Below are 27418 nucleotides of genomic sequence, written 5' to 3' on the forward strand. Positions count from 1 at the left end.
AAAACAATGGAAGCTATTTACTGAGGCAGGTTTTCCCTTCAGAGGTTTGGGGTTTTGTTTTTGTTTTTTTTTTTTAATCTTCTAAATCAAGCCTTCAAAGCAAGTGGAGTAATGGCTGCATCAGTCTTCAACTTGTAAAGGTTACATGGATTTTATTGGTTTGTTTTCAAAGACTCTGCACCTACAGACAGGAGATCTATTAATATTGAATTAGTCAAAGGCAAACAAAACCACTTCTAAAATCAGATCTGAATTCCAGGGAGATGTTAGAAATTTCTTGCTTTGTCTCAGGAATTACCCTACAGAGGAAATAAATAATACACTCCCTTCAACTCAGACTCGGTAACAAAAAGTCTCTCAGTGCACTAAGAAGGTGGCTCAGGGAGCAAAATTCTCCAAGTCAGTTTTACCTGAGTACTTTGTTTTGTCATCAGCTGGATTGCAGGTTTGTGGCTTCACAGGAACATGCTCCTTCCCTTCTCAAATACGAGATCTCTTTGGTATCTGCACTGCTATCCATACCAACGCAGAGGGTTGCCGAGGCTTCCTCACCCACTGACCAACACCCCAGGAAACTCTGCTACCAAGCCGGAGTTACTACAGGGACACTGAAAACTGCCCTTAATGAAATAAAGGTTCTGGTGTGCTGTTCTCTTTGGCTCTGCTCAAGTAAAACAATTTAAAAATGGCCCCACTGTGTTAAGACCAAAAGCTTTTGGGGAAGGGGAAAAAACCTCCTCCCTGTCAGTGCAAACTCTGCACTGTAATTTTTTTCCATAAAAATTAGATCAACATGACAGTCTACACATTAGCTAGGTACGGTATGCAAGATAAGATAAAGAAATCCCTCATGGCAAAGTAAGCCTCGATATTCTTTAAAATCACACCTACTGCTGTAAGTGTAAATATTATTTTAGGTGATACTTGAAGATGTTATTTGATACACAGTTTGCCACTACTCTGTTGAATAATGTTGCTACAAGTAGCATAGGCAATGTGTCGGTTACACCAGTATAACTGGTTCTGCAACAAAGTTTTGCTTCAAAAGGTTAAAACCACTTCCCCCTCCCGGAGAATAAGGAGCCCAAGCCTGGACAAAATTCCATGTTTAAAGTTAGACATAAAAAGTACAAAACTGAACTGATATAAATACTGATAAATATATTGATATCAATAATGATATAACTGATATAAATGCTGATTTAACTTGGAGTGTTTAGTGACTCGCTTCTGAATTAGACTGAAAGCTGCATGCACCTGTCCGCAATCTGTTCCTACAGCAGGCAAAATGGAGAGACAGAGTTAATCACAGAAAAATACTTCTAACACATCATCAGCCTTTAACACTAAGTGCAAATGTTTAAATAGAAAAATTGACCAAGCCGCACAATTAAGCAGAGAAACATGAAAAGAAATGGTGATTCTTTTTCCTTATTTTATTGGGTAAATGATTTAAAAGGTAATAACAATAGTGTTAAAACTACTACAATATCTTTCCACAGCCATATCTCACAGACCCACAGATAACCTTCTATTTTTTTTTTTTGCTTTTTCCCCATTTTTCTCTTTTTAAGCCGTACTTATATTAAAATGCCCATTTCAACAGTTTCTTCACACTAATAGCAATTAAATGTGGAAGGAAGGAGGATCTAGTTATAAAGGAAGGGGGATCAGGTAATCTGTGATATTATTGTAATCAATCAAGTTACTAAGAAAGGAAAAGACAGAGGCTTTACAAGCTACTCCAGGTAGCTCTAAGCCCATTGTATGTCACCATTGCATTAAAGATAACTCAAGATGCTGGTGAACAATTTAAAGTAATTCTTTTTGTAACATATAAAACACTAAAATAACTTAGAAACTAGATCCAAATATCTTGAAAAGAATCAACTTTGATATACAAAAACAGTCATAAGTTGTTACAAAAGTTTCAAACAAAAGTTTGTTTTCTCAGTGCGTTTATGTACCAGCGCAATTACTGGGTCCAGAGCAAAGAAAGAGGTTTTTATTTTTTATTTATTCTTTAACAGTAATAAAAAACGAGGAAAACATATCTTTGTATATAAAGAATCATTGCTGGTCTTAAGAATAAATGTAACCAGAAACCCTTAAATCTGAGAGGCACACTTTGGGTTTCTCTCTTTTTTTTTTTTTTTTTTAAACTTTTTTCTTTTTTTAAACATAAAAGGAAAGTCACCAGTTTATTTAAATGGAGGAGATATTCCGACTCCCCAAATAAACTTAATTCAATTAACATCACTAGCAAAAATCAGTTAGAAACTGTACAAAAATAAAAAAGTTAACACATTTAATCCTGCAGGGATTTTGTAAGGACTGGAAGGCAGGCTTTAGGAGCAGCATTTGGGCATGGCTGGAGGCTTCTTTGGTTCGATCTAACACACATAAGAGATGTAACCTACTCCAGACAACAATTTTAAAAACCCGCACATTTGAAGACAAGTAAAGAGGTCCGTATACAAACGCCAGGGTGTGCAAATGGATTTGCCTGCCTTGATTTAATAGTGTATCTGAGGTCAGAACTCTAGTGTGCCCTCCCCCTGCTATCATCAGCATTGGGGTCGAGATGGTGAGAAGTCAGTGCTACAGCAGTCTAGGCAGAAGGAAGGCCACTTGAAGCATGACTAGGTAATAGTTTCATGTCAAGTCTACAGCTTTGTCGTCTTAATTCAGTTTACAGAACAGGGTTTTTAGGAACATTAAGCAAAAGAATTAAAAAAACCCCCAACAATCTCTTGAATGGAATAAGGCAAACTGTGTAGTGCTCATAAAAAATTAGCATTCCAACTTAAACAGTGAAATAAGCTACTTGGTTGTACCTTAACTTCTTACAAAGTACCCCAAATTAAGACAAAAAAAAATTTAAAAATCTGTAACTAAACCTAGCAATATATCTAAAAGGGTACTAAACATAACTATGAGGGAATGACATTTGTGAAAGCAATTGTTGCTCAGCTTTAAGCGAACAGACCTATTCTGTCCCAGTGCATGTCACAGTGAACTGCACGTTTTGTACAAATAAACCTACAATTACACAGAAACAATCCATAGCATTTTCAGCACTTGCATGCTGAGGAGGTAGGTGCCCTAGAAACACTGTAGATAGACTGATTATTCGAATCTTTTAAGAAAAATATCATACAATCTGATTGACCACAGACTCTGTAACAGTTTTTTAATTAGTGATACAAAACTCTGGTCCAGAAGGGTCTGGCATTAACTCATTCCAAAAGCACACCTTTACAGTTTGTATAACACCCTTTTAACTATATTTTTAAGCAACAGCTACTAAGAGATAGACAAAAATGCATTGTGCATTATGCTGTATACAAAAAGGAGACAAAACTATCCTTTTCTCCCCCAAGCCATGGTGGGAAGTATTGCTGACCTTGTCCTTAAAAACCTGCAGGATTGTTTATTCATCAGTATATCATTATTACACTGGTAAGAAATTCTGTATAACATCTGCATATATCGAAGATTTTTTAAAAAATCTGATATGATTTTAGATCCGCATGACCAGTCACGTGACCTGCTTGAGGTTGATTAGCACCTTTCAATACATATATATTTTTATATATAATAGATCTTTTTAAAAAACTTCTAACAATGAGCTCATACAGAAGCATGAGCATGCTGTAACGAGATGACAGATAAAGATGGGGTTGGATGACCTTTTTTTTTTTTTTTTTTTTGCAGCAGAATGATTCAGTTTGTGCTCAGTTTCCCTATAAGGGCAAGAAAAAAAAACCAACACAACTCTATCAGGTAGCCACTTGTTCACAATTTCCACTTGAAGACTAATCCATTTAAAAGTGTTCCCCAAGTAGAAACAAGACAACAGTATCATCCAAAATAGCCTCTGTATAAACATCTATTAATTTTTGCAGCCTCTGGCTGGCATCTTTTGGCTCCTGAAATTTCAGGCCCTCTGCTTATAAATTAAGGCATCACAACTGAAAATGTTAATATTTGGACATCAGATGCTGTGGATGAAGGAATACCAGAGACCTTCTACAAGAACCTCCATGGAAATTAAGTGGCAAAGCTAGCCTTGCATAAGGGATGAGCATAATTTATCTGTATCTGTTTTTGAAACCCTATTGAAACATTTTTACAATTAGTCTGATTTTTTTTTAACAACTGAATTTTAATTGATTTTATCTATTTGAATTTTATATATCTATGTATTTACAAACATTCATTATTCAAAATTACTGGAATTTCTGCTTACTGTGTTTTACTTACTCATATTAGGAAGGTCTTTTCTGTAATAGATGGCATGTATTGTCCCCTAGAATACGCACTGAACTACAACAGGTATTAGTGGGAGTTCTGCAGGCACATGAGCAAGGAGCGAGCTGCTACCATAAACTGGGCTTGCAAATATACCACGCATACCTTTTACTAATTCCTATTTTTACAGCAGGAAAAAGTTGCAATCAGTTTTCTTTCTTCTGCCGTGTGGAGGGGTATCAGAATTATTACACAGTACTTACAGCTCTCAAGTACTATTCCTGCAATAGATGAAAACATGTAAAATTATGGCATACTTGTCCTGTGCTCTTTCACAACAGTCTTTTTTCTTTTTTTTAAACAATAGTTAACTTCATCTAACTATTTATGACTTGATAAAACTCAACAAGTTCAAAAGCAGAAGAAAGAACAAAACAGGGATTTTTCTTTTCCAAAATAGGTTTGCTATAAAAAAAAAGAAAAGAAATCTCACTTTAAAAAAAAAAAATCCCCAGAAACCTGACACCAGAGCAGACTCAATATAGTTTGCTAGAATGTCTGGCATATTTGCTATATTTTTTCTATGAATTTTATATATAAGTATATAGTTATGTCATAGTCAAAGGCACTAAAATCTAAATCCGTTTTCTTCCTAATATGACATTGGCTACTCACCAACCTGTTTTTAAAAACGAATGTCACTCCTAATTTGAGATCATCAGAAAGGCATCATCTCATTACAAATGCATTATTATGACTAGTCTTGACAGGGCTGGACTGCCCTTGATTCCCAGCACAGAATGGGAGACAAAGGTATCTGGTAGCCTACTGGATTATGTCATGCCCTATCAATTAGACCACTTGATTCTGAAAATGCTGCCGTGTTAACATCACCTCTCATTGTACATGTAATTGCTTCTCTTCATCCAAAAAAGCATTTTGTATGTCAGCCTTGACGTTTTGGCTGTATGTGCTGGATCTGAAGTTCATGTACATAGCTACACAAAAATCTTTACTGTGGGGGTGAGATACTGTACGCACAACATTATTAAGAACGTTATGAAAATGCAATTCATTGTCTAGTATAATACCTGAATCTGATATGTTTCATTCCCTGTCACACCTATTAATGCAAAAGCCATGAACGCCTTTTTGCTAAGCAAAGCATCCCTAACTGTAATCCTTAAACTCTTCCTTCCATCCACAGTCACAGAAAGCCTTGATTGATATAATTCAATGTTAACAAAGTAGAAATTTAAAATTTCATAAAAAACCCAAGGGCTATATATGCTGCAAAAAAATCTGCAGTGACTCAATAATAAAAAAAGTATGGGATCTTTGTAGTAATGCAGTTTTCCCTCCCGTTGCCATGATGAGCTCAACCAACTAAGAAGCCTCAACATGGCAACGGAAACTATCATCATAAAATGGTACAGTAATAGAGATAGCTAGACCAAGAAGGGGCAGGGTCTCCTGGGAAGAGGTCTGCAGAGAGGTCCAGTGACTGGTCATGCGGCTCAGTGTCAGGAATAATGGTTGTACGGTGGAAGGGGGTGCCCAATACCATTTTGGAAGTGATGATGCTGACGATGGGCAAGATACTCTGTGTAGCTCATCGTCATCTTCTCACTACGGTACCTAGAAAAGAGCAAAGAAGCAAATTCAAGAACTGTTATCAGGAAGCTGTAAGTAGCACTGAAAATACTGCACTAGTGGTGTGTTTAATGGTAACAGCTCTGTGCTTCTGATGTTATGAATAAGACTAACTTCAGTTGCGCAAGGGCAGGGAGGGAACCGCCATGGCTGTCAGGGTCATTCTTGACTCACACGATAAATCACAACATAAGTGCTTATGAAAAATATTTTAAGCAAACAGAACCGTTAAAAATTGCTGCCTACTACGTTGCTTGAAGTAGAGGAATAGAAGCTCACGATGATTTATTGAGAATGTCCCATATCTTCAGCCAACTCTCTATATAAAACCTAGGAGAAAAACTAAACAAGCACTACAGATTTTTTGGCTGTTTTTAAACAATCAGTATCAATTGCCTGCCAAATTCTGCTATTAAAATAATCCCAGCTACATTAAATAGCATTACATTCTTTTTAGACTAGAATCATAGACTATCTCAAGTTGGAAGGGACCCATCAGGATCATCGAGTCCAACTCCCTGCTCTTCGCAGAACTACCTAAAACTAAACCATATGACTAAAAGCGTCGTCCAGATGCTCCTTGGACTTGGATGAGCTGCTCCTTGGACTTGGATGAGCTTGGTGCCGTGACCACTTCCCTGGAGAGCCTGTTCCAGTGACTGACCACCCTCTCAGTGAAGAACCTTTTCCTTAGTGTCCAATCTGAACCTCCCCTGACGCAGCTTCATCCCATCTCCTCATGTCCTATCTCTGGTCACCAGAGAGAGATCAGCACCCTCCCCGTCCCCTGCTCCCCTTGAGGAAACTGTAGACTGCGACAAGGTCACCCCTCAGCCTTCTCTTCTCCAAGCTGAACAGACCAAGTGACATCAGCCACTCCTTGTAAGTCTTGCCCTGGAGGCCTTTCACCATCTTGGTCACCCTCCTCCGGACACACTCTTAACAGTCTGATGTCCTCCTTCTACTGAGGCACCCAAAACTGCACACAGTACTGAGGTGGGACCACACCGGTGCAGCATAGAGCGGGATGATCACCTCCCTCAACCAGCTGGCTGTGCTGTGCTTGATGCACCCCAGGACACAGTTGGCCCTTTAGGCTGCCAGGGCACACTTAACTCATGTTCATCTTGCCATACACCCAAACCCCCAGATCTCTTTCCACAGGGCTGCTCTCCAAGCTTTTGTCCCCCCAGTTTGTCCATGTAACCAGGATTACCCCGTCCCAGGTGGAGAATCTTGCACTTGCTCTTGTTAAATTTCACACGGTTGGTGATTGCCCAGCTCCCTAGTCTATCCAGATCTCTCTGTAAGGCCTCTCTACCCTCAAGGGAGTCCACAGCTCCTCCTAGTTTAGAATCATCAGCAAACTTAATTGACTCCTGTGTCCAGGTCATTTATAAAAATATTAAAGAGCACTGGCCCTAAAACTGAGCCTTGGGGAACCCCACTGGTGACTGGCCACCAGCCTGATGTCACCCCATTTACTAAAACTCTTTGAGCCTGACCCATCGGCCAATTGCTCACACAACATATTATGGACTTGTCTAGCTGTACGCTGGACGTTTTGTCCAGAAGGATACTGTGAGAGATGGTATCAAAAGCTTTGCTAAAATAAAAGAACTCCACATCTACTGCTATCAACTAGATGGGTGACCTTGGCATAAAAGGAAATTAAGTTAGTTAAGCAGGACTTTCCCCTCGTGAACCCGTGCTGGCTATGACCAATGACTGCATTGTCTCTCGCATGTTTTTCAGTAAGTCCCAGAATAGCTTTCTCCATAATTTTACCAGGCACTGAAGTGAGACTGACAGGCCTGTAATTACCAGGGTCTTCCTTCTTACCCTTCCTGAAAAACGGGATGATATTTGCCAGCTTCCAGTCGACTGGGACCTCTCCAGAGTCCCAAAACGGTTGGAGAGAGGTCCCACAAGAACATTGGCCAACTATATGTAACTAAAAGCAGAATCCAGGCCCTGATAACAAATGTTTTAGATATACTTGCATCAGTATTGTTTGACAACAAGGAACATATTGCCACATTTACACTTATCTGTGGAAATGTAAAATCTACACAAAAACAACACTATTCCACATTTCCACAAATTCCACTTAGAAAGACCTTGCATAAGAGATCTGACAGATGAGGTTTGGTGAATCCAGCTACAGTGATTTAAAATATTGCCACCTCTCCTTTCTATCATATTTTTCTTCTGGAGTTGCTCTGGTTGTTCTCTCCTCTTTTAGGTCTGAAAAAAACACAACAGATGGCTCAACCACTTGCACTCACAACCCAACACAAAAGTTTAAACTACTGTGGAGTTACCAACTGCAGCAATTAAGGTGGCAAACACATTTTGCTTCTGTTGCCTCTTTGCCAGAGGAACAGAGCAGAACATCTTACACTTGCAGCTTTTTGCTTCAGTGGACACGTTTCAGAGCATCAAAGGTGCCCACGCTTCCTCGATACAACAGTGTTTGTTAATGATGTACTAATTTAACAAATGGCCACTGGTCCTTGCTGAGAGATTAGCTGCAGCTCGTCTTGAATTGCTGTGAATGGTAAGCGGCACTCTGCACTTGACGAGTAAGCTGGTCTGTGAATGAAATCCCCTGCCACTGAAACTAAACCATAAGCTTGGCAGTTAATGAAGGTTGTAAGTGGGTCAAAGCAGGCCAAAGGCTGCCTGACGAGAATCACATCTGCTCATTTAAGCAGATGGAGGAGAAAATGCAGTTACTGTCCTTACACGTTCTAGACCCTAGAATCAGTACTCTTCTTTCAGCTCTGCTGTTTTTTAGCTCTCTTCTTCAAAACGGGGCTAGAACTACTGGGTATTCACTTGAAGTGAAAATAGTTAGCAATAGATTGGTTTTGATCAGCTTAAAGCTTTATTCACGCACAGGCCATTCACTTTAATTTAGAGACTTAAAAAAAGAAGTTAAAAGGCACTTATTCCACTCTTCCAATAGATGTTTTACTGTATGACAAGAAGTTATTAAAATGAGACTCTAAAAAAAGGTTGTCCGATGCTGGGAAATGGTTACTATTTTAATACTACTGTTTATAATATGTTAGTAAAAGCTGGGGTTTTAAGCAAGTAAAATAGCCAAAAAAAATATTTCTTCTGAACATTAAAAATTATGCTTTGTTTATTCCACTTATCAGGCCAGTGATTTTGCTAGCAGTTTGGATGTTGTGAACTTAAATACACTAAACATGGAGGTTTGGTGGTTTGTTGGTTTTTTTGGGGGTGGGGAGTAGGTTTTTTGTTTGTTTTGATCTGTGCTCACATGCCATTGCTCCAAACAAAATCATGTAGCTGAAAGAAAACATGTGCTATATAGAATTTTTGTTTCTTGGAAAAATATATTCCTTATTTATTGAGGTGTGCAGAAATTGTCATTTAAGTACTATAGCACTCTTACTCTTGCCCTCAGCTATCTCCGTATATTCTTTTTGAACAGAAGATAACAAGGTGTACAGCTGAAATAAATTAAAAGGAGATTGGGGTTCTGCATTTGGAAATTCAGCTGGATTCTGTAAATCCTTCCTCCCTAATTTAACTTTCAGAATAGCATGTTTTCCTTACTCACAGCTACTCCACAGTAATCAGGTTCCTAAAAGAATCCAGAATTCTGAAGAGTCATTGAGATACAAAGTCTTTATTCTTCATCCACAAGATCACTGAACAAGCAATTCCTCTAAGACTAAAATATTTATCTTTCTAATAAATTCTTTACCTTCTATCTGGTCTAAACATTAACCACTACTAAGTAATAGCAAGATCCGTAGATGAAGATGACAAATGTGGAAGCTAAAAAGAACCAGAATCTCAGGTCTTTGTCCTATGAAAGTACATTAACAATCAGGAGAATCCAAGTATTTTCAAATGTCTGAAATGAAAGGATTGGGTTTTAATTATGGACAAGGAAGTCAAGTCTGGCTTACACCTAGCTGCACTAAGTAGGAAAGACCTTCCAAAGAAATGAGGACACAGAAACAAGAGTAAGATACACGACATTTTTAGAACTGATCTTGTGACCTACAAGTCCCTAAAAGTTGATAAAAGATAGGAAGGATAACAGTTTTGGACAAAGAATTCTAGCTTTGTTACTTGTATTAATAGTATGCCAAGTGTGGCCTCCCTGAAGAGGATGAACAGTCAATACTTCCTTATGACATAAGATTTAGAAAAGTCTTATCTCTCGAAGCATGGAATAGCTAACTAGAGTTTAGCAGTCATTTTATACTGCAAGCTTATAAAAATACATAGTTTTAGAGGCGTTCTTATAGACATTTACTCCTCCACCCTTCACCATGTAACTATAATATGGGCAGAATATCTGCTGCCAATTCTAAAATATTTTGGCTCCCACCCACTAAGAAGCCCTCAGGAACACATTTTATTAAATTAGCAAAATCAAAATACACTAGCGTGTGAGTGACAGAGTATGAAATAAAATATTAAATTCATGTCTTCACTCCTGAGACTACCCTGACATAGTTTAACTAGTACACTGACTGTCAAATCAGCTACCTAGTTTGCATACCTAACATCCATTAAGATAAGGGAAACCTGTATTCCAGAGGAGATAAAAAAGACCAGGTGCTTTCTCTGGGAACTGAACAGGTTACTAGCACTGAGGGGCCTCCATGACTTCACAGCAGCAGACCCATAGTGCACCATCTGCTCAAATACAAATTGACAATGGCAAGTAATCCTTGTTAATAGCCGCCAATGAACAAACTGTAAAAAGCAAGAGCTAATATGCTGCTACGATTTTCCAGAGTTATGAAACAAAATATGCGGGTACCCTGACATATATGTAGCCTGATATTTCACAACAGCCTTTTCTTTCTTGCTTAGTGCCACTAAACCCTATGCAAGGCACAGACAGTCTCAAAAGTCCATACTGCTATTACGAAAAGAAAGAAATCATTAATAATATATACAGGAAAGTGTACTATTAACATCTGAAATAAGCACTTACCAGGAATGAACACACCGCAGTATTACAAAAACAGGACTTATCTATAGTATCCCATGATGCATACCTGGTTAGCTTTATTGTTTTCCTGAATTCATTAGTAATCGGAGCTTTGTAGCCTCCTTTCCTCAATAAGGAATCTATGGTTTGAATGTGGTCCCATCCTGTTGAATTTTACAGTAGTAAAAATTAGTGAGAAGTATAGCAATAAGAATAGATGTTGCAAAAATACAGTACAGTATGTAGTGTTACTGATAATGAAAGTTCTCTGCTGAAGTTCTGCATAAAACATACAACATTCTTCCCTACTTAAGAACAGCTGAAGGAAATATGACATACAGGATTTCTTTACACACAAAGCTTGCTCTACGAACAGCATATATTCAACGTGTATTTTTTATCTTGTAGTTGAAATATTTTAAAAGTGGACCCACTATATCCAGGTGTCCTAGATTGGGGGTGAGATACAAAATTAAACTTTTCTGAAAGGTTCAGGTATGATCATGTATCACAATCACTTTATACATTATAAATGGATATGACAGTATGAAAAATTAAATTTCTGTATAAAATAAAATTTAAAAGAATTATTAGTTGAACATGTGCAGAGAACTTCAGAGATTAGACTTCTTCATAAATATCACAGCTCTACAGTGATATGTCTAATTTCAGAACTACTAGTCTGGGTAATAAAAAAAAGAAGTGAAGGATTAAAAATACAGATTCATTACTGTTCTCAATAAAATCTTCATGCTATTCAAAACTCCTACTTACTGATTTAAAAGAGCCTAATATTTTAAGTAGCTGTTAGACGTGTTATTTCCAAAAGATGCAATTAGATTAGTCACATTGTTACATTAAAAAAAAAAAAAAGGTAGTTTTGAGTACATAAAAATACAAATGGTAGTTTGGGGTACTTTATAACGAGTCAGATTGCAATGCACAGTCTACTAATACTATTTAGAAATTTAAACACCATCCCCCCAATTCCTGAATTTAAAAGAAGCTTGGAAAGTCTCTAAACTTTTAAGTGACTATTTGGAAACAGAATTATCAATTAAAGATGATCCTCAGTAAAGGTTTCATCCTATTCCTTAGTAGGCCAACTCAAATATAAAAAGTGGAAAAAAAAAAAAAAGGCAGCAAAGCAAAATGTAAAAGATTGAGACACACTGTCAAGCTTGGAAGAAAAAAACAAACATAGTGAGTAGCCATAGTCAGCTGCTTGGTCCAAAAGATTACTATTCAACAAACTCTACTATAGTTTTTTTAATTCACAAACTTAAGTTGGTGCCTCTATTAAAAGGGACTTTAACAACATTATTTTGGACTTTCATATTGAAAGTAATTCCCTTCCATCCACCAAAAACCCCAGGAAGCCAGTGTTTTTAAAAAGATACTAAGTACTAGCAGAAAGTACCCAATTGGAAAAAAAAAAAAAGAACAAACCACCCCACCATAATCATTGCAAATTTAGAAATAAATAAGCTGTTAAGATAATTGACCAGACATCCCATCACTTAACAGTTTTTGCATGTCACTAATATCACAGCATAACAAGTATATGAAAATTGGCAGCTTTTAACAACTGTAGTTGGTTGACAGCACTGTACCACCCCTCCATATTTTGTCTTCCTACAGCTACACAGCATTTATGACTTGTTTAAAAAACAGCTACAGTTAACTGAATCCCTGTAAGGGGACCGATACAGGCATGTAATTGGCATTTTATATAAGAGTCTTCTTACAATTAAATATTGCTCCATCATCTGACATCAGTGCAAGGTCAAATATTGCATTTTAGATTTATATGTATGTTTAAATTCTTCACCAGATCATATGAAATAAAGTGCAACAATGACCTTGCTCCTTTGCAACCTCCGGTAAGTAGGTGGCGGTGCGTTTTGATCCTTTTTCATTGATGAATTCTATTCTAATGCCATGTACACCCACCTGCAAGAAATTGGCAGCTTTATTAGTGCACTGAAAGAAAAAAAGATACAAGAGATTTCTAACATGATAAAGCCCAAAACGTGAACCTTTCAGTGGTTAATACCATTTTGCAAAGAGTTTCAAGAGGTGGTACTGAAGTGAATGTAATCTTTTTGAAAGGTGTTCACCTTATAGCCTTGTAAGATCAGTAGCAGCACAAATACGGTCCTCAGCTCCCCACCACAGAGCTTCATCTCTGGTCTGAAGGAAAGCCAGCTGAGATGCAAAGGTCGTTCTGTCTCTGGGTTTTACTGTCTTCCTCTGACACTGTCAGCAATGTTGTTGCTGATAAAATCACCTGGTTGCCAGATATAATCTGCAGGCAACCAAACAGCTGGCAAATCTAATGATGCTTCAATTAAGAGCATTAATTTTGTTCAAAGTAACAACTGAACAATGAAAGATTTGTCACACTACGAACTCGAGCCTGGAGCCTTCAAAATTTCTGCTAACATATGACAAGGAAAAGGAGGTATTCCAAAGCTTTCAGCTTCAAACTCCTATTTCCATGCTACTTAAGTACTCTAATATGACAAAATGCCAGTAGGGAAACCAAAATTACTAATACCAAGGAGTTAGACATATATAGAGTTGAACTGCCAAAAAAAAAAAAAAAAAAAAAGGCTAGGCACCTTTCCAGGGCATTGTTTAAGCACCCCTGTTTTCAAGGTACAATAATTCTGTTGAGAGTACCTGCACTGGGATCAGGCATGCCATAAAAGATACTCCATTGCCAGTAAGTTTTCAGTTGCTTTTGAGTTCTGTGCGTAAACACAAAGCATTAGTAGATGGACATTTTTATTTTCATGCCCACATAACTAAGATGTTATTTCCATTTAAATGCAAAATTCCCAACATTGTATGTGGAAATGAATAGTTCATGTTTAAAAGGGTATGTTATTTGGTACGGCACTTCTTTTTGGACACAAAATTAATAGAAAAATGCTGTAACAGTTTTTCCAGTGACAACCTATTTTACTGTAACTGCATGACAGTCAAAAAACAAACAAGGAATATTTACAAAGCTCTACCACTTGTTCAATTAACGTATTTGCTTATATTAAGACTTTATTTTTTAATCTTTATAATCATTATATGTAACATAAGCATGGGGAAATGGGAGGAAGAGTCTCTTATGGCTGGCCATGGCCTCAACAATTTTTCCCCATGAACCTAACGCTTCTTAAATAGGAAAAATTACTTTGAGACTAATGAATTTATTAATTCACTGCAAATTTTAACACTCCTAAACCTAACTTTCATAACATATAATCACTACAGAGATCAAATCTCTATACTCAGATGATGTAATTATGAACCCAAAGGACCTGAAAGTAAAATGAAACAGTGTTAGAAGCTGAAACGAGCCTACTAAGTTTATTCCAAGAACAGAGTAAGTTTTTGCAGCTGGTGATTTTGTAACTGTCGATATTCAATTGCCTGAGCACCAAGATCAAATATTTTCAGGTTTTGCACACCTTCAAATCCTGCAGAATATTAGATTCTAAATTCTACACAACTGTTTTGCATAATAGCAACCATGTAGTATTCATGAGAAACTAACCAGAAGCACTAGGGCTGTATTAAGTATGATGCAACATTCAAGCAGTAGGTAATTGCATTGCACTGGATGTTTCCCATTAACCATTTTAATGGACTTTTAGGCCCATGTCTGTAGAAGAGAAAGATGTAAAGCAAAATGAATAGGGCAACACAATGGCACCCACAACTCCTCTGGTTCGGAAAATTTGATAGCATTCTGTGAAGCATGAATTCCAACTGCATAGCTAAGCAGTACTCCTAGTCCAGTACAAACGGCTTTTCATTGTTTAGCTCTAGTTAATCAAAACCAGGCCGGAGTTAAATAAATGGAAGCCCCACACAAGCAAAATAAGAATGATCCACGCTAAGACTGGCATGGGCACAGTTAGGAATTTATTTTGACTTCCTCAAGAGACCAACGTTCCTGCATTGATGAAAACTTCTATGAAATTTCCTAAACTATTCCTCTCTAAGATGGGAGGTAAAGGGTAGGTACACGTTTGGAAGGCATCAACTGGACTGTAACTGGCTTGCCTACCAGGCTCAGCACAGAACGTTATACAAAGCCTATGGCATACTTCTCAAAACGAAGTACTGATACACTACAGGCAAGTTTTTGTAGAATAACATCTGTCTGTGCAGTTCAGAGAAACAAGCCAAACAATCATCTTCTGCAAATGGAGTTTTACATTCTGTCTTGACTATCACTATTTATTAGGGAAATGACTACGTAGAGGTATCCTGAGCTGCTGAAAGACCACACAGTTGCCCTACCAGCCTCCCAAATGGGTAGGAATCTGTTGAGACTGTTGCTATTGGGAGAGGAAAATGAGATAAAGGAGAGACTAAGAAAGGCAACAAACCGATCTCCTCCAACAGAACTATTTTTATAGGGTTTTAGAGCCTGAAGTACTGTACACTATTTATCCAGTACCTGTAGATATAAACTTTTTGGCCCACTGTATAGGTGGCCAGAGGCTACCTAAAACTAGGTCCAGTGACACTATTAATTAAAAAACGCAGATCTTTCCCTAAATCTAAGGATTGCCTTAAACTACATATTTTATTTCTGAAGTGACCTCAACAGAACTTCAAACTTTGTTGTGTATTTATACATACTCATATTCATTTATACGCATTCTTTTTTTAATTAATCATTCATTTACATACACTATGGAACGGGGGAAAACATGTACACACATTTATTGTTTTGCCAAGTGCTTCTGGCACTTTCTAGATTATTGCCCGTAATGCCTTTCTCTCTCTGTCTGTCTCAGTTGGGCTAAGAAAGAATTGCTCCAAACCCCACCCCGAAACCAAAGTTCAAGCAACTCTCATGTTCAACTGTTCTGACTCAGAGTTCCAAATACAATTTCCAAATGTGTTCCTCATGTACTGACTCTCCAGCCGTACCAAGAGGAAGAAATAACATGATTCTCATTAGACTATCAACATGGAATTTGGATAAGCATCTAAAACATCAACGCTTGTTGAAATTTAAGCTTCTAGTCCACTGTGGAGTAAATTATCATCTAATTGTTCTGTTCAGTTTTATCTACTGCACTGAAACCTGTAAGAGATTTGCATGCAATTATCACTAATTACTTTAAGACAATTTAATTGTAAACATTTTTTCAGAAATATATTAAAGCAGATAACAAAGAACCTGTTACAAAGGATGCACATGGGATACCCCGGAGCTGGAGTAGTGCAGCCCCCTCCTTGGTGTCAGAAACAAGTGCCTGCCTGGTCCTTAAGTTCACTCCCTGTTTGCTGTTCTCCTCCGCTCAGGACTGGAGCCACGGCTCGACGGACAACCCTCACTGCCAGCGCGCCAGCGGAACCGCGACAGACTCTGCTTGCCCACTCTCAGTTCTACCAGCACAAGCGTTCACGTAACCCCATGATGAACCAGACCAGGCTGTTCTGGGTTACGGCTAATCCTTCTACTGACCTGCAGTTTGTCAGCTCAATCTCTGACCAGCGGCAAGCTATAAACATTTTCAAACAAAAAAGTTGGCCTCTAACTTGTACAGTGTTCCATATGATACCACATAACACAGTAACTTTCCCCATTATTTAACTAACTAGTACTATGAAAATAACCATATACAGACTTGTCTGGAAATTGAATGCTTCAGGTTAAGCGACAATTGCTACTTAGAAGCTGACCCCCCTTTTTATTAGCTGAATTCTACAGCTTTTTAGCCTCGCACATGTAGCAAACAAGCTGGCTTCTTTCTGATCATCTTTAGTAGGGCTTAAATATTACACTCTGATTTAACAATGGAGGCAAAAGACTACTCAGGAGATGTGTCCTCTGCTTCAGGACAAGCATTTTTTTTAACGAATCATGTATTTACATACATGGAATCACTGAATATTGTCCAAACAGAACAAAATATCGAGATCAAGACTCATTCTTCTCTGCGAAAATTTCTGGTGCCACTGCACTTGCAGGAAGGAAAGAATTTCCACAACTCTTAAATGTGCTAACTTTGTCAACAATGAAAAGCCACCTTTCAGTCAACATTATTGGCTACAACTATTTAAGCTAATATTTAAACCAGGGCATACAGGCTAAAGGCCTTCGGTATCACCACAGCAAGCATGGACAATTCTGCAGATTTTACTTTACTGAAGAACAGTGACTTCAGGGCAAAGATCTCTTTCAAGGTATTTTAAGGAAGAACCGCTGGTCGATTCTAGTTATTTATTACCCTGTTGGAATTACAATAATGTTTTCCAAAATTTTTCTTCTTATAATTACATACATTCATAATGTTTCAATACAAAAATAGGGAGAGGGTCTGAATTAGCAAGACAGGCTTTACCTTCTAGCAAAAAACCTCACAGATTCTTAATTAAATTAATGAGAAAATAAATTAAAAAGGTGTTCATTTGCTGTAACATGAAATAGAGAAGAAATTAGTAGAGGCACTTTTTTTTTCTCCTAGAAATACAGAAAAGTAAAGCAAAGCACGCAGGGGATACATTAAATCATTTGCCATTGTAATGTACCTTGCAGCTGTACTCTCTCAAGGAGGCAGAGCCTGTAGCACCAAAGCTGGAACTGCAAGACCTACAACATGATCACACCTTATATATGCCATTTCTGGAATCTGAATCCACTCACAGGACCTTCCAAGTGTAGGCTTATTTGCCCAAATTGCAGACTTCCAAGCTTCACAAACCAAACAGAAGTTCTTTCTAAAGGACCTAAAGCCATGATACTTCACAGCAACCTATTCAAACTCTTCTACATTTCTTCTTTTGGGGTGCTGCTAGCTACACACACAGTTCCCAGTGCAACACAAGATCCAAGTGTATCTGCATTAAGAACAAACTGCAAAACTGGAGGCATCCTGAGTCAGGAATTCAAATTTGTGCAGAAAAGAAAAGAGTCAGTAGAAGGACAGATCAAAAAGATGAGCTCAAGGAGAATGGAAATATGGATAGAGCTGAGTTTATGTGGGTAAAGAATGACAGCTATCAATATCAAATGTGTTTAAAAATAATTGGTCTTTATGACTTGTCTCCCAAGTAGTCCTTTGATATCTGATCTTTAATAAAAGAGCAGTAGTATCAAAAAAGGAAACATATGTTAGAGTTTCTCATGTTGCCCACCTCTTTGAGATGGAAAGGCTGTGAAACTCCACCCCAGCAGCAACTGGACCACAGCAGCGTTTCATGGGTTCTGTCTAGCAGAAATGAAGAACCAGTTCATACACTCCCAGTGTTCATTTCAAAGCCCTACATCTGTTCAGCTATTAAAGTGCACTGCAATTCATATGAAGTCATATGTAAGTCAGAACACTAAATTATATTTTAGGAAGCATCCTCATGAATGATGGCATTGAAGTGGTCCTTTAAAGGTTTGTACTTTCTCCTAGTTACTTTTATAAAAAGTGAAAACGGCAGCAATTTGTAAAATCATATGGGAGCTAATAGCAGTCAATTCACTCATATCTCCTGTTTACTTGGTTGAAGTTTCTGCTGCAAAAGGATGTCACATTGCTTTTTACAACTGAAATATTAATTTACTTAGTTTGGGAAGATAATTCATTAATCAGAGAAAAGAAGCTCTATCACTCTGCTTCAGGATATAGGAGACACTCCTGAGCCGTGTCTTCAAATGATCTTGTCTCCAAGCCACCGGAGCACTGCGAGTTGTCTGAATTGGCAATTCTGAAATATTGTGATCTCTGTCAGCAAACTGCTGAATTGGCTCCCAGAAGATCATCAGTAGCATACCTACAGAGGTAAGGTCTCCTAACCAGGCTGATGTTTTTCAGGATGATCTGGAAATTAGCATTATACGAGACGAAAGATGCAGAATCTCTTTACATCATACTCTAGACGTCCTGAAATGTCTTTCTGCCATTAATATTGTGTAACTGCAGCTCCCTTAAAAGAAACATGGATGACATAAGCTATCTCACTGACAGGGGCACAAACAGCAGTGAATCATTCTTTTAAGAGCCAACAATTACAAATTTTGTCCTTCTCATATTTATACACCACCACCACCCCTTTTGCACGGAAAGCTTGTGGCTCATGAAACAGCTTTATATGACACAATCACTTAAGAAGCATGTTTAACTTATAGGAAAAAAGGAGAAAAAAAATCATGAAACCTACTTTGTGACCATTTCTTAGAATTCCTAGGAATTTGCTAGAGGTTTTAAAAACCTATCATTAAGAAACCTTACGTGAAATAGGAGAGAGCAACAAAGCAAATGAGTAACACAAGAACTATTATATTTCTGACCCCTCCATTCTTCCCTCCTAAGTCAGGGCTTTTCAATAAGAAGAATCGTGAGAATCCATAAAATCAGTCAGAACTGAGCAAGGCTACAGTTCTGCATTGTGCTTGTTTACACTGTTGTTGAAGTCTCTAGGATTCTGCAACAAGATATAGAAAGGACATAGAAAGTAAAAGCCTCCTTTGTTTCATACAAGTCTTAAAGTTATGAATCAGAAATCTCCCAAGAAGCAAAGTTAAAACCAGTCTTTCCAAGGGAGAGTGGATTTTTGAACTCAGGCTTTGGTTTCAGCTTCTCTTTAAGGATGAATATTTTGGTCATCTTCAAAGTTTATTGTTGAAAGAATAAAATGGCATCTAATAATATTAATAGACTACCACATGGAAAGAGCTAAATGCTATTTCATTATGCACTTCACGCTTTTAGAGAGACATTTTCTGAGTGTATTCATAGTCTGATTTTTAATAAATTATAATAAATGAAATTAAACTGAAAACATCACAATGGTCACTATCAGAAGTCAACCTAGTAAAGCAGAAAAATTCTACTAGTTTTCATTTTGACTTCCAGCTTGGTTTAGTATTAAAAGTCCCCACAGTTTTGATTACTTGAAAACATTGTTTAAAGCACTCCAACAGCTCAGTGACAAGACAAAACTACCTCTCTGAAAAAAGCTTCTTGTTGAGAACGCACACACACAGTTTCAGCTAAGATTTATTTTTGGTCTGACATTACATAAAAAAATGAGTAATTCTGATTATGGTGAAAATGCTGATAAACCCCAAAGGAAACTTGCATTCATCTCATTCAGAATTACATATCAGAAGGTAAGAAGCCTTTGTCATTATGAGTTGAACAGAAAATGCATTTTTATTAGATTTTCAGCTACTGTAAAATTCATAATGCTGAGATTACTGCTGGGTACCGCCATTCTGATACAGTAGGGCCTCTTACCATTTTAACAACAAATTAAATTTCTATTCAATATACATTTGTTATATGTGAATACAATAGAAAGCCTCTTTTTCTCTTAAAAAGGCCTAAATATTTCATAGAGCCAAGTCATTATTAAAGGGAAATACTGTAACTTGTGTGGTGTCTCTGGCATTGTAACATGTCCACTATCATATATGACAATTTCAAAATTTTTTTTATGTCCACTCAAATATAGACTCAAAGGGTAACACAACAGTCATACTGAGATGAGAAGTTCGTCTTAAGTAACTTGGTTTTTTTGCAAGTGTCTAATACCAAATAATTTTGGAAAAAGCCGAAGAATACAAAGTAACCCTTCCCTTCAGCATACCTTCCCAGAAATAATTCTAAAAGCAGCATTTGCTCCTTAATCTCTTTTATGCTGCTGTTCCAAGAAAATGCATGCACATTTCCTAGAACCTAACAATTAAAATAGATTCAGCTCCATGCATAAGTAGCAAAGAAAAACAAGAGCAATGATTTACTTGGCCTCACTGTGTAAGGACCTTGTGGGGTCTGTGCAGGCCACTCTGAAAGCAAAGAAAGTTTTGGGAAAGATCGATGGCTCACTCCTACAAGCTAAATAAGGCAGCTTGTCTTGCGATGGCAATTTTTTGCAGTGCTTGTTTCCAGAAGCATACATCAGACTATTAACTTTCATACTGGAGCACCCTCTTCTCAGAATCAATGGCCTGATCTCCCACATTTCTGTAGTTACCTATGCTGCAAAAGAGGCCTCAGGACACCATCACTCAGACAATACCTTGCTTGATGGAGTCTTAGACATAAATACAGCTGTGCAGACCACTCTTTCTCTGAATGCCTAAGTGGGCAAAAATACAACTTCATTCCATTTTCCTGGCTCAGACTTTTAAGGTGATGATGGTTCTATCAAAAAGGATCTTTTGAATCTGTGCACAAAACAATGTGTATAGAGTGCAAACCAGTGACAACTACACTAAACATATGCAGATAATTTAAATGGTGTGACTTCTGCTTTAGATGTTCATGGTATCAAAGTAATTTTCTTAAAAGGTATCCAACATCCTTACCTCCCAGTCCATGTAGTCACATACATCTTCAAAGTTAGTGAGTAGAGACACTGAGCAGAAAAGCCGTGGCAGCTCATCCCTCGTCATTGGGGGGAAACGACTATCTTTAAGGGCACTGTTGAAGACAAAACAGAATTTCAAAGGATTTTTTTGTTTGTGTTTTGGGGTTTTCGTTTTGTTTTGTTTGTGTTTTGGGGTTTTCGTTTTGTTTTGTTTTTAAGTTCAAAGATCTAATGAATCAACTGAAAAGTATAAAGGACAAAAAAAATCCTGATGAAATGATGACCAGTTTGATAATCCAGTTGCCAGTCTAACACTGACCAACATTCCCAACTGTTTCCTTAGACATCTGTTTCAATTCTTGGCTGGCCAGTCAGGTGGCGTTCTGAGGGTCATTCCTTCCTGAGCTGATTTTGCTACTGTGACTATCTTATTAATGAAGCAGCAGAAAGTTTTTGGAAAAAGTTACAGAAGCAATAGCTCTTCTACTTGCAATTTAGTAGATCCCTTTCAAAAAGGATTAAGCTATACAACAAAGTAGAGAGGGAAATTCTATAGGCTGCAATAATCAAACACATAATACAGTAATCAAACTGTAGAACTTAATTATTCGGGGGGGGGGGGAAATCCAAACAAGCAGAACACTCTCCAAAAAAGAATATTATTCGTGCTTATTGTGTGAATATAAAAAGAGAAAAACATCCAAGGGCTCTACAGACCTGTAAACCTACACGACTTGAAGATGTTCTGCAAAGCAGAGGTAACAATTAGTAACAGCGAAGCTTGCAAACAGGTAAGCTAATCGTCAGGCCAACGTACCGTTCTACAGACAAACACACACCTAATGGGGTAAAATTCAATACAGAGAGGACCTATCTGTGCACATTCCAGCACGCTTTGAAAAACAAAGCGGTTAACAGCAAGCGGTACCACAAGTAAGAACATTTGTAAAAACCTACTTACATAAGTTTGGTTAAGAACCAGTTAAATTGGAAAAGGGAAAGTTAACATGAGTATGGTATCTCATAATTTTTTATTCTTTTAAGATTTGAAATCTGACTTGTATGAATACAAACATGCTCATCTCCAACAAAGCCAGTGATCTGCTAACTGAACTTCCTGATGAGTAAAGAGAATTTAAGATTAAGGGACTTACTAAAGTACTACCAAGTTCTTCACGTGTGTCATTGTTTCATCTAACAATTAGTTCATTCTTACACATTTTACTTGGCATACAGTCAGTGGTTGCCATTAGTTGATATAATTACAGCCATGGCCATGGTGTTTAGAATATGGCTGAAGTCTCTGCATCAGATACCACCATTTTATACAAAGAGTAGTATAACTTTATTAAAGCAGACCAAATAAGGACGCATAAGCAAAAAAATGTAAAGTTTAGCTAAAGGAAACAAGATGGGTGAATCATGACAGATTTGAATACTGATAAAAAGCTGAGATACGAAACCTTCACGTGAACACAGTGGAAGCACAAAGGCACACAAAGGCACAAAAGCCTCAGGCATATACCGCAAACAAAAGTCGTTCAGTTTTAGTGAAAGCAGAGCAATGCAGCAAACATTGCATACTTATTAGCAAGCTTAGCTGGCTAATTCCATTATTTAATAATATGACAGTGGCCCAAATACCTTGCTTTCACGTAACTACCTTATGATAACTAAAATATTATCAAATGATAGTGCCATTTCAACTATACCTAGTTCCTTCAGAACTGCTAGGTGCTATTTTATCTGTACAGCCTGCTGAAAAATTGCTCCTCAACACCTCCATGACTAAACACATCTGTGCGCATATCCTGTACTAGCACTCCTGCTGCTGAAGGTAAGTGAGATATCTGGCAGAACAAGATCAGAGATTTGAATAACGGTCTCTGACACTGTTGTGACTGGTGAATACAGAATACTGCTGCTATTCTACTCCTCCTTTCCCCGTCTCCAGACACCATAGTACAGTTTGTTTTCATTTTTCAAAACAGCTTTGTCTCTCTTGCTACATAAGTAAAACCAAAATTTACCTGGAGAAATTTGTGTTGACAAACGATCAGCAATTGGAACAAAACATACCGAAGGGAGATGCCAACAAGAAAGCATTTATTTGTACTGGTTAGCTACACATGAAGTATGCTGTCTGCTAATGCAAAATTTACAAAACTAACATAGTCCAGCAATTATAACAGGTGCCAGTTTTAAAAGAACTAGCTTAAAACTTAATAACCCTGCCCTAATGAGTTTGATCTAGGTGCATCATATACTACTTTAAAACTTGGAAATGTTTACCTTTTAAGTGCTGTATATTACAGTTAGAGCATCATTCATCTTCTCAATCATTCTTTTATTACCACCATGGTTGAAACTCTAAAGTTCCAGATACCTTTTGAAAACCTAAGAGCAGAGCAACTTCATATCATCTCGTCACAGATTAACTGTTTTCTGTTTTGCATTTTTTTAATGCTTGGTTAGCAGGAGACATATGTCATTAGAGATGCTTCCTGTCAGAATTCAGCCATTATCCTTAAGCCTATATTTTATCTTTGTGGGTAGTGAATAAATCACTGTCTACTGACTGTTCTGATGATGTCAGTAAAACAAGTGGATGGTGTCCATTGGAGTTCCTCATGGGCAGCTGTGCTGTACAAAACCTAAGCTCTCAATGGTTAACAGATTGGCATGACTCTCAGAAATGTCAGCAGATCTCAAAACTTACCAAAGACAAAAAAGCTTGCATGAGCTTTTACTTTAGTTGTTCCTGTTCTGGGAAGAAAGAATATCGGTTTCTAGAGGCAGCAGTTTGGCACTTATCATACGCTCCATACACTCTACAAAGACATATATATGTAAATTCAGACTTTAGCCTCACTTCTCACGTTAGTATATGCCCTTTGGTGACCAATTCAAAGCAAGCACAAAATACAGACAAGATAACATATGCTCATTTTTTTCAAAAGCTTGTTACTGGTCTGAGCTGTTCAGAATGAAAAGTCACTGTATAACTGTGTGTCGAAATTCTTGGTTAGTAGAGGAGACTTTCTTCTGTTTATTTGACGGAAGCATTATTTTTGTAGTATTAGAATGTGATTTTACAATCTCATTCAATGTCATATTCTTCTGTTAATTATTCCGTTAGAAAGACAAAAGGATTCTTATGGAACAAAATCTGGCATATTAGATAGCACTTTTAAAAAACATTAACTCCACAATTTTTCTGTTAAACTTAGAATTAAGGAAAGGTAAGTGGAAATAATTAGTAAAACAAGTTGGAAAAATTCAGCAGAGTTCAAAACTACTTTTAAAGAAAAAAATACTAATTTTAAAAGCATTTTCTAAACCATCCGTTCTTTATTCCTTAATGCCCAGAAGTAATTTACATATATTGCTGCTGACTAAATGGAAGTACACAGCAGTGAAGAGTTGAAAAGAAGCAGTGCCAAGCAAGGGGAATTCTAGCTGGCCAATAAAAGGACATTAGTTTTTCCACATGGAGTTCTGCTCCATGTTAAAAGTGAAGCAGGCAAAGTCAAAATTGAATCCTGTTCAAAGAAAACTATTTTTAGACACAAAATGCATGCACACACACGCACAGCCTTTCTAGTTAAATATTTATGCAGTCTTGGGTGTCCTACTAAGATCAAGTAATTGCCACTCAAGAAAAAAAAACCTAAACAAAGTGTTACTCAACTATCAGTTTTTCTTCAGCTGAGCTATGCTATACAAATCTCTGCCTCTCCTCAAATGAAGTTTATTTGGCCATAAGCTCTCCAGAAATGTTTTTCAATAATTTCATTTTCCATGTACCACTCCTCCTTGTATTTGGGACATAGAAAAGCTTGCAAACGCTTTAAAGACACTGAAAATATTTCAACAAAAGGAAATTGTTCAAAGTATTTTGAGTTACCATGACAAACAGCATGATGTTTAGCAAAAAAAAAAAAAAAATTAAAGTTTATATTTCTTAAGACTGCATCTTGTTTTTGTAAAATGCCACCAGAGAAGCTCTCGGAATCATCTGAAATAATAGTATGAGCAGATGAACCAAAATGCAATACATCATTGTGTTGTCCATCTGTAATTTCTGTAGGCTATAAAAATGCTTTGAAAAAAACAAAGCGTCAGCTTCAGCCTTAAAGAACCTATGGCTCTTAAATGTCATGCGGCAGATGGGTAACAAACCGTAGGACACAAATTGGGGAAATAAGAAATAGTAATGGAGTTACATTACTCAGTTTAGAAGTGCCTGAAAATCTTTATGACTGAATTTAAAGGATCCTTTTAAAAAGTTTGATAGCATATAAGTATCAAAAATAGTAAAGAAGGATTTAGGTGTAGATGAATGAAGGTACTAAATGAATTACATTCTTAGCATTTTATTGTTTGTTATTTAATGATGATTAGTAACAAAGAATTTTCTCAGTACACCTCTTTTTGGGGGACAGTCACATCTACAGACACAAACTGGAGAGAGAGTTTAGGCAAAATTGGATACAATTTTGTACATTATTGGAAATTACTTTGGGGGCTTAAACATGACACAGGGGAAGGACATGTAAAGGCAACTGTCAAACACTGGGCATGATGTAAGTAATACTCACTTTTATAGGAACTGTAAATGAGGCAGAGACATTAAGTGACTCATGCAATTTAGGAGGCTTGCACAGTGAGTCAGTGACAGACTCAAGAATAGAATCCAAGATCCCCGACTCCTAAAAAATCTACTTTCTGTGACAGCCTCTCCTTCACAATCTGCTCAACCTACCATGTAGAAACATAGCTCCCAGAGGATTAATCAAAACAGAACTGGATTAATTTAATTAAATTCACCAATTAAAAAAAAAATAACTTTCCCATTATTTTTTCAGTTCACTCTGCTATTGTCAATTTTCTCCTAACCAGTTTCCAATATTGAACACAGCTAAACCAAACCATAATTTTTTGGCATCTAAACCATTCTTCAAATGTCATCAGTAGAGTTACAAAAATAGGCTAAAGATCTCATTTTACAAACTATTACCCTCTTCTGATAAACAGTACATTGGCACTACTGTTAGATGGCAGGCAAAGGACTTAAATTTTATTTGCTCTGAAAACGCCTTTCCACTTAGCTCAGTAAGTATAACCCTGAGATTCTTGATTCTTTCACTGAATGAAATGTGCTTAGCTGAAATTACCTTAGAAAATGCATTTAACAAAGAAATGGCCCTATGTCAATAGACTGAGCCCAAAGAGCCTAGATACTGTTCTTCAATTAATTCAAACCACCCTGAAATTAATGAGTGGCAAACTCACTGGATTTTAGGTAACAGCAAAGCTATGACAGCAACAAGGGACACTTTGTGCCAGGGTTTCAGAAAAAAGTATGTCAATAGTTATTGTTTTTTCCATTGCTGGGTTTCTAATCAGTGAAGTTAGTTAAGATTTTTACTTTTTCATTCAGTAACTTCAATAGGAAGAAATTAAGGAACACTTAAGCAGATCACCGGTATTTTCCTAATGAAAATCAGCTATCATCGCTCAGTTTGGCAGAGACCAGAAAAAACTAGCAGCTTCCAAGTCACGATATGCAATTAGTTTTTAAGCCAGAAAAACAGGGCAGAGCGTGTGCTTCTTCAGAAAGTGAAATTATTACGAACACAACTCTCCTAGCTTTCAGCATAAGAGATCAGACAGCGTAACACAACCCATATGACAGCCTTCTAACAACTTTTATTTATGACCAGCAGAGTTTTGCCAACTTAAATGGTGATTTCAAGGAGTGATTTACATGCATCATCAAATCACTTCAATGCAAGGAAAAAGAATTTATTTACATTGTCTTTTTTTTTTTTGGTCAGACTGGAAAAATTTCCAGGAAACAAAACAACTGTGAATGACGTGTTTTTCCTGAACCCTCCCTTACATTTGGGAGACAGAAAGGGAAAGAACAACATTGATACTTCCTGCACATTATGTTGCTAAGTGGCAGTCACGGGGTAAAAAAAGAAATATGCACTTGTTGACATTTGGCACAGAAATACTCTTCTGAAGTTCTTAGCCTATTTTATTAGCACAGTGCAGCAGGTAATGGCAACAGCGTTTCAGGTGGGAGAAATAAAATATTTATCTGGCATTTTGGCTCTTCAATCAATTTTTTTTTAACTCCACAAAACTGAAATACACCAGAAAATCTCTCTCCCAATCTCTGTC

General features: G+C 37.2%; 1 protein-coding gene across 1 annotated transcript in view; it reads right to left on the bottom strand.

The window, feature by feature from the left end:
* Positions 1-1415: 1415 nt before the first annotated feature.
* AMMECR1 (Alport syndrome, mental retardation, midface hypoplasia and elliptocytosis chromosomal region gene 1) overlaps positions 1416-27418 on the bottom strand; it is a 66081-nt gene continuing 40078 nt past the window's right edge. The window contains exons 3-7 of the mRNA XM_010569026.1: positions 21225-21339; positions 12760-12850; positions 10965-11061; positions 5819-5892; positions 1416-4535 (exon numbers count right to left, since the gene is read on the bottom strand). Of these exons, the coding sequence (XP_010567328.1) occupies positions 4426-4535; positions 5819-5892; positions 10965-11061; positions 12760-12850; positions 21225-21339 (487 nt within the window). The 3' untranslated portion in view covers positions 1416-4425. The remainder of the gene's footprint in view (positions 4536-5818; positions 5893-10964; positions 11062-12759; positions 12851-21224; positions 21340-27418) is intronic.

Source organism: Haliaeetus leucocephalus, unplaced genomic scaffold (genome assembly GCF_000737465.1).
Source record: "Haliaeetus leucocephalus isolate CR32 unplaced genomic scaffold, Haliaeetus_leucocephalus-4.0 Scaffold262, whole genome shotgun sequence".
Taxonomy (NCBI): Eukaryota; Metazoa; Chordata; class Aves; order Accipitriformes; family Accipitridae; genus Haliaeetus; species Haliaeetus leucocephalus.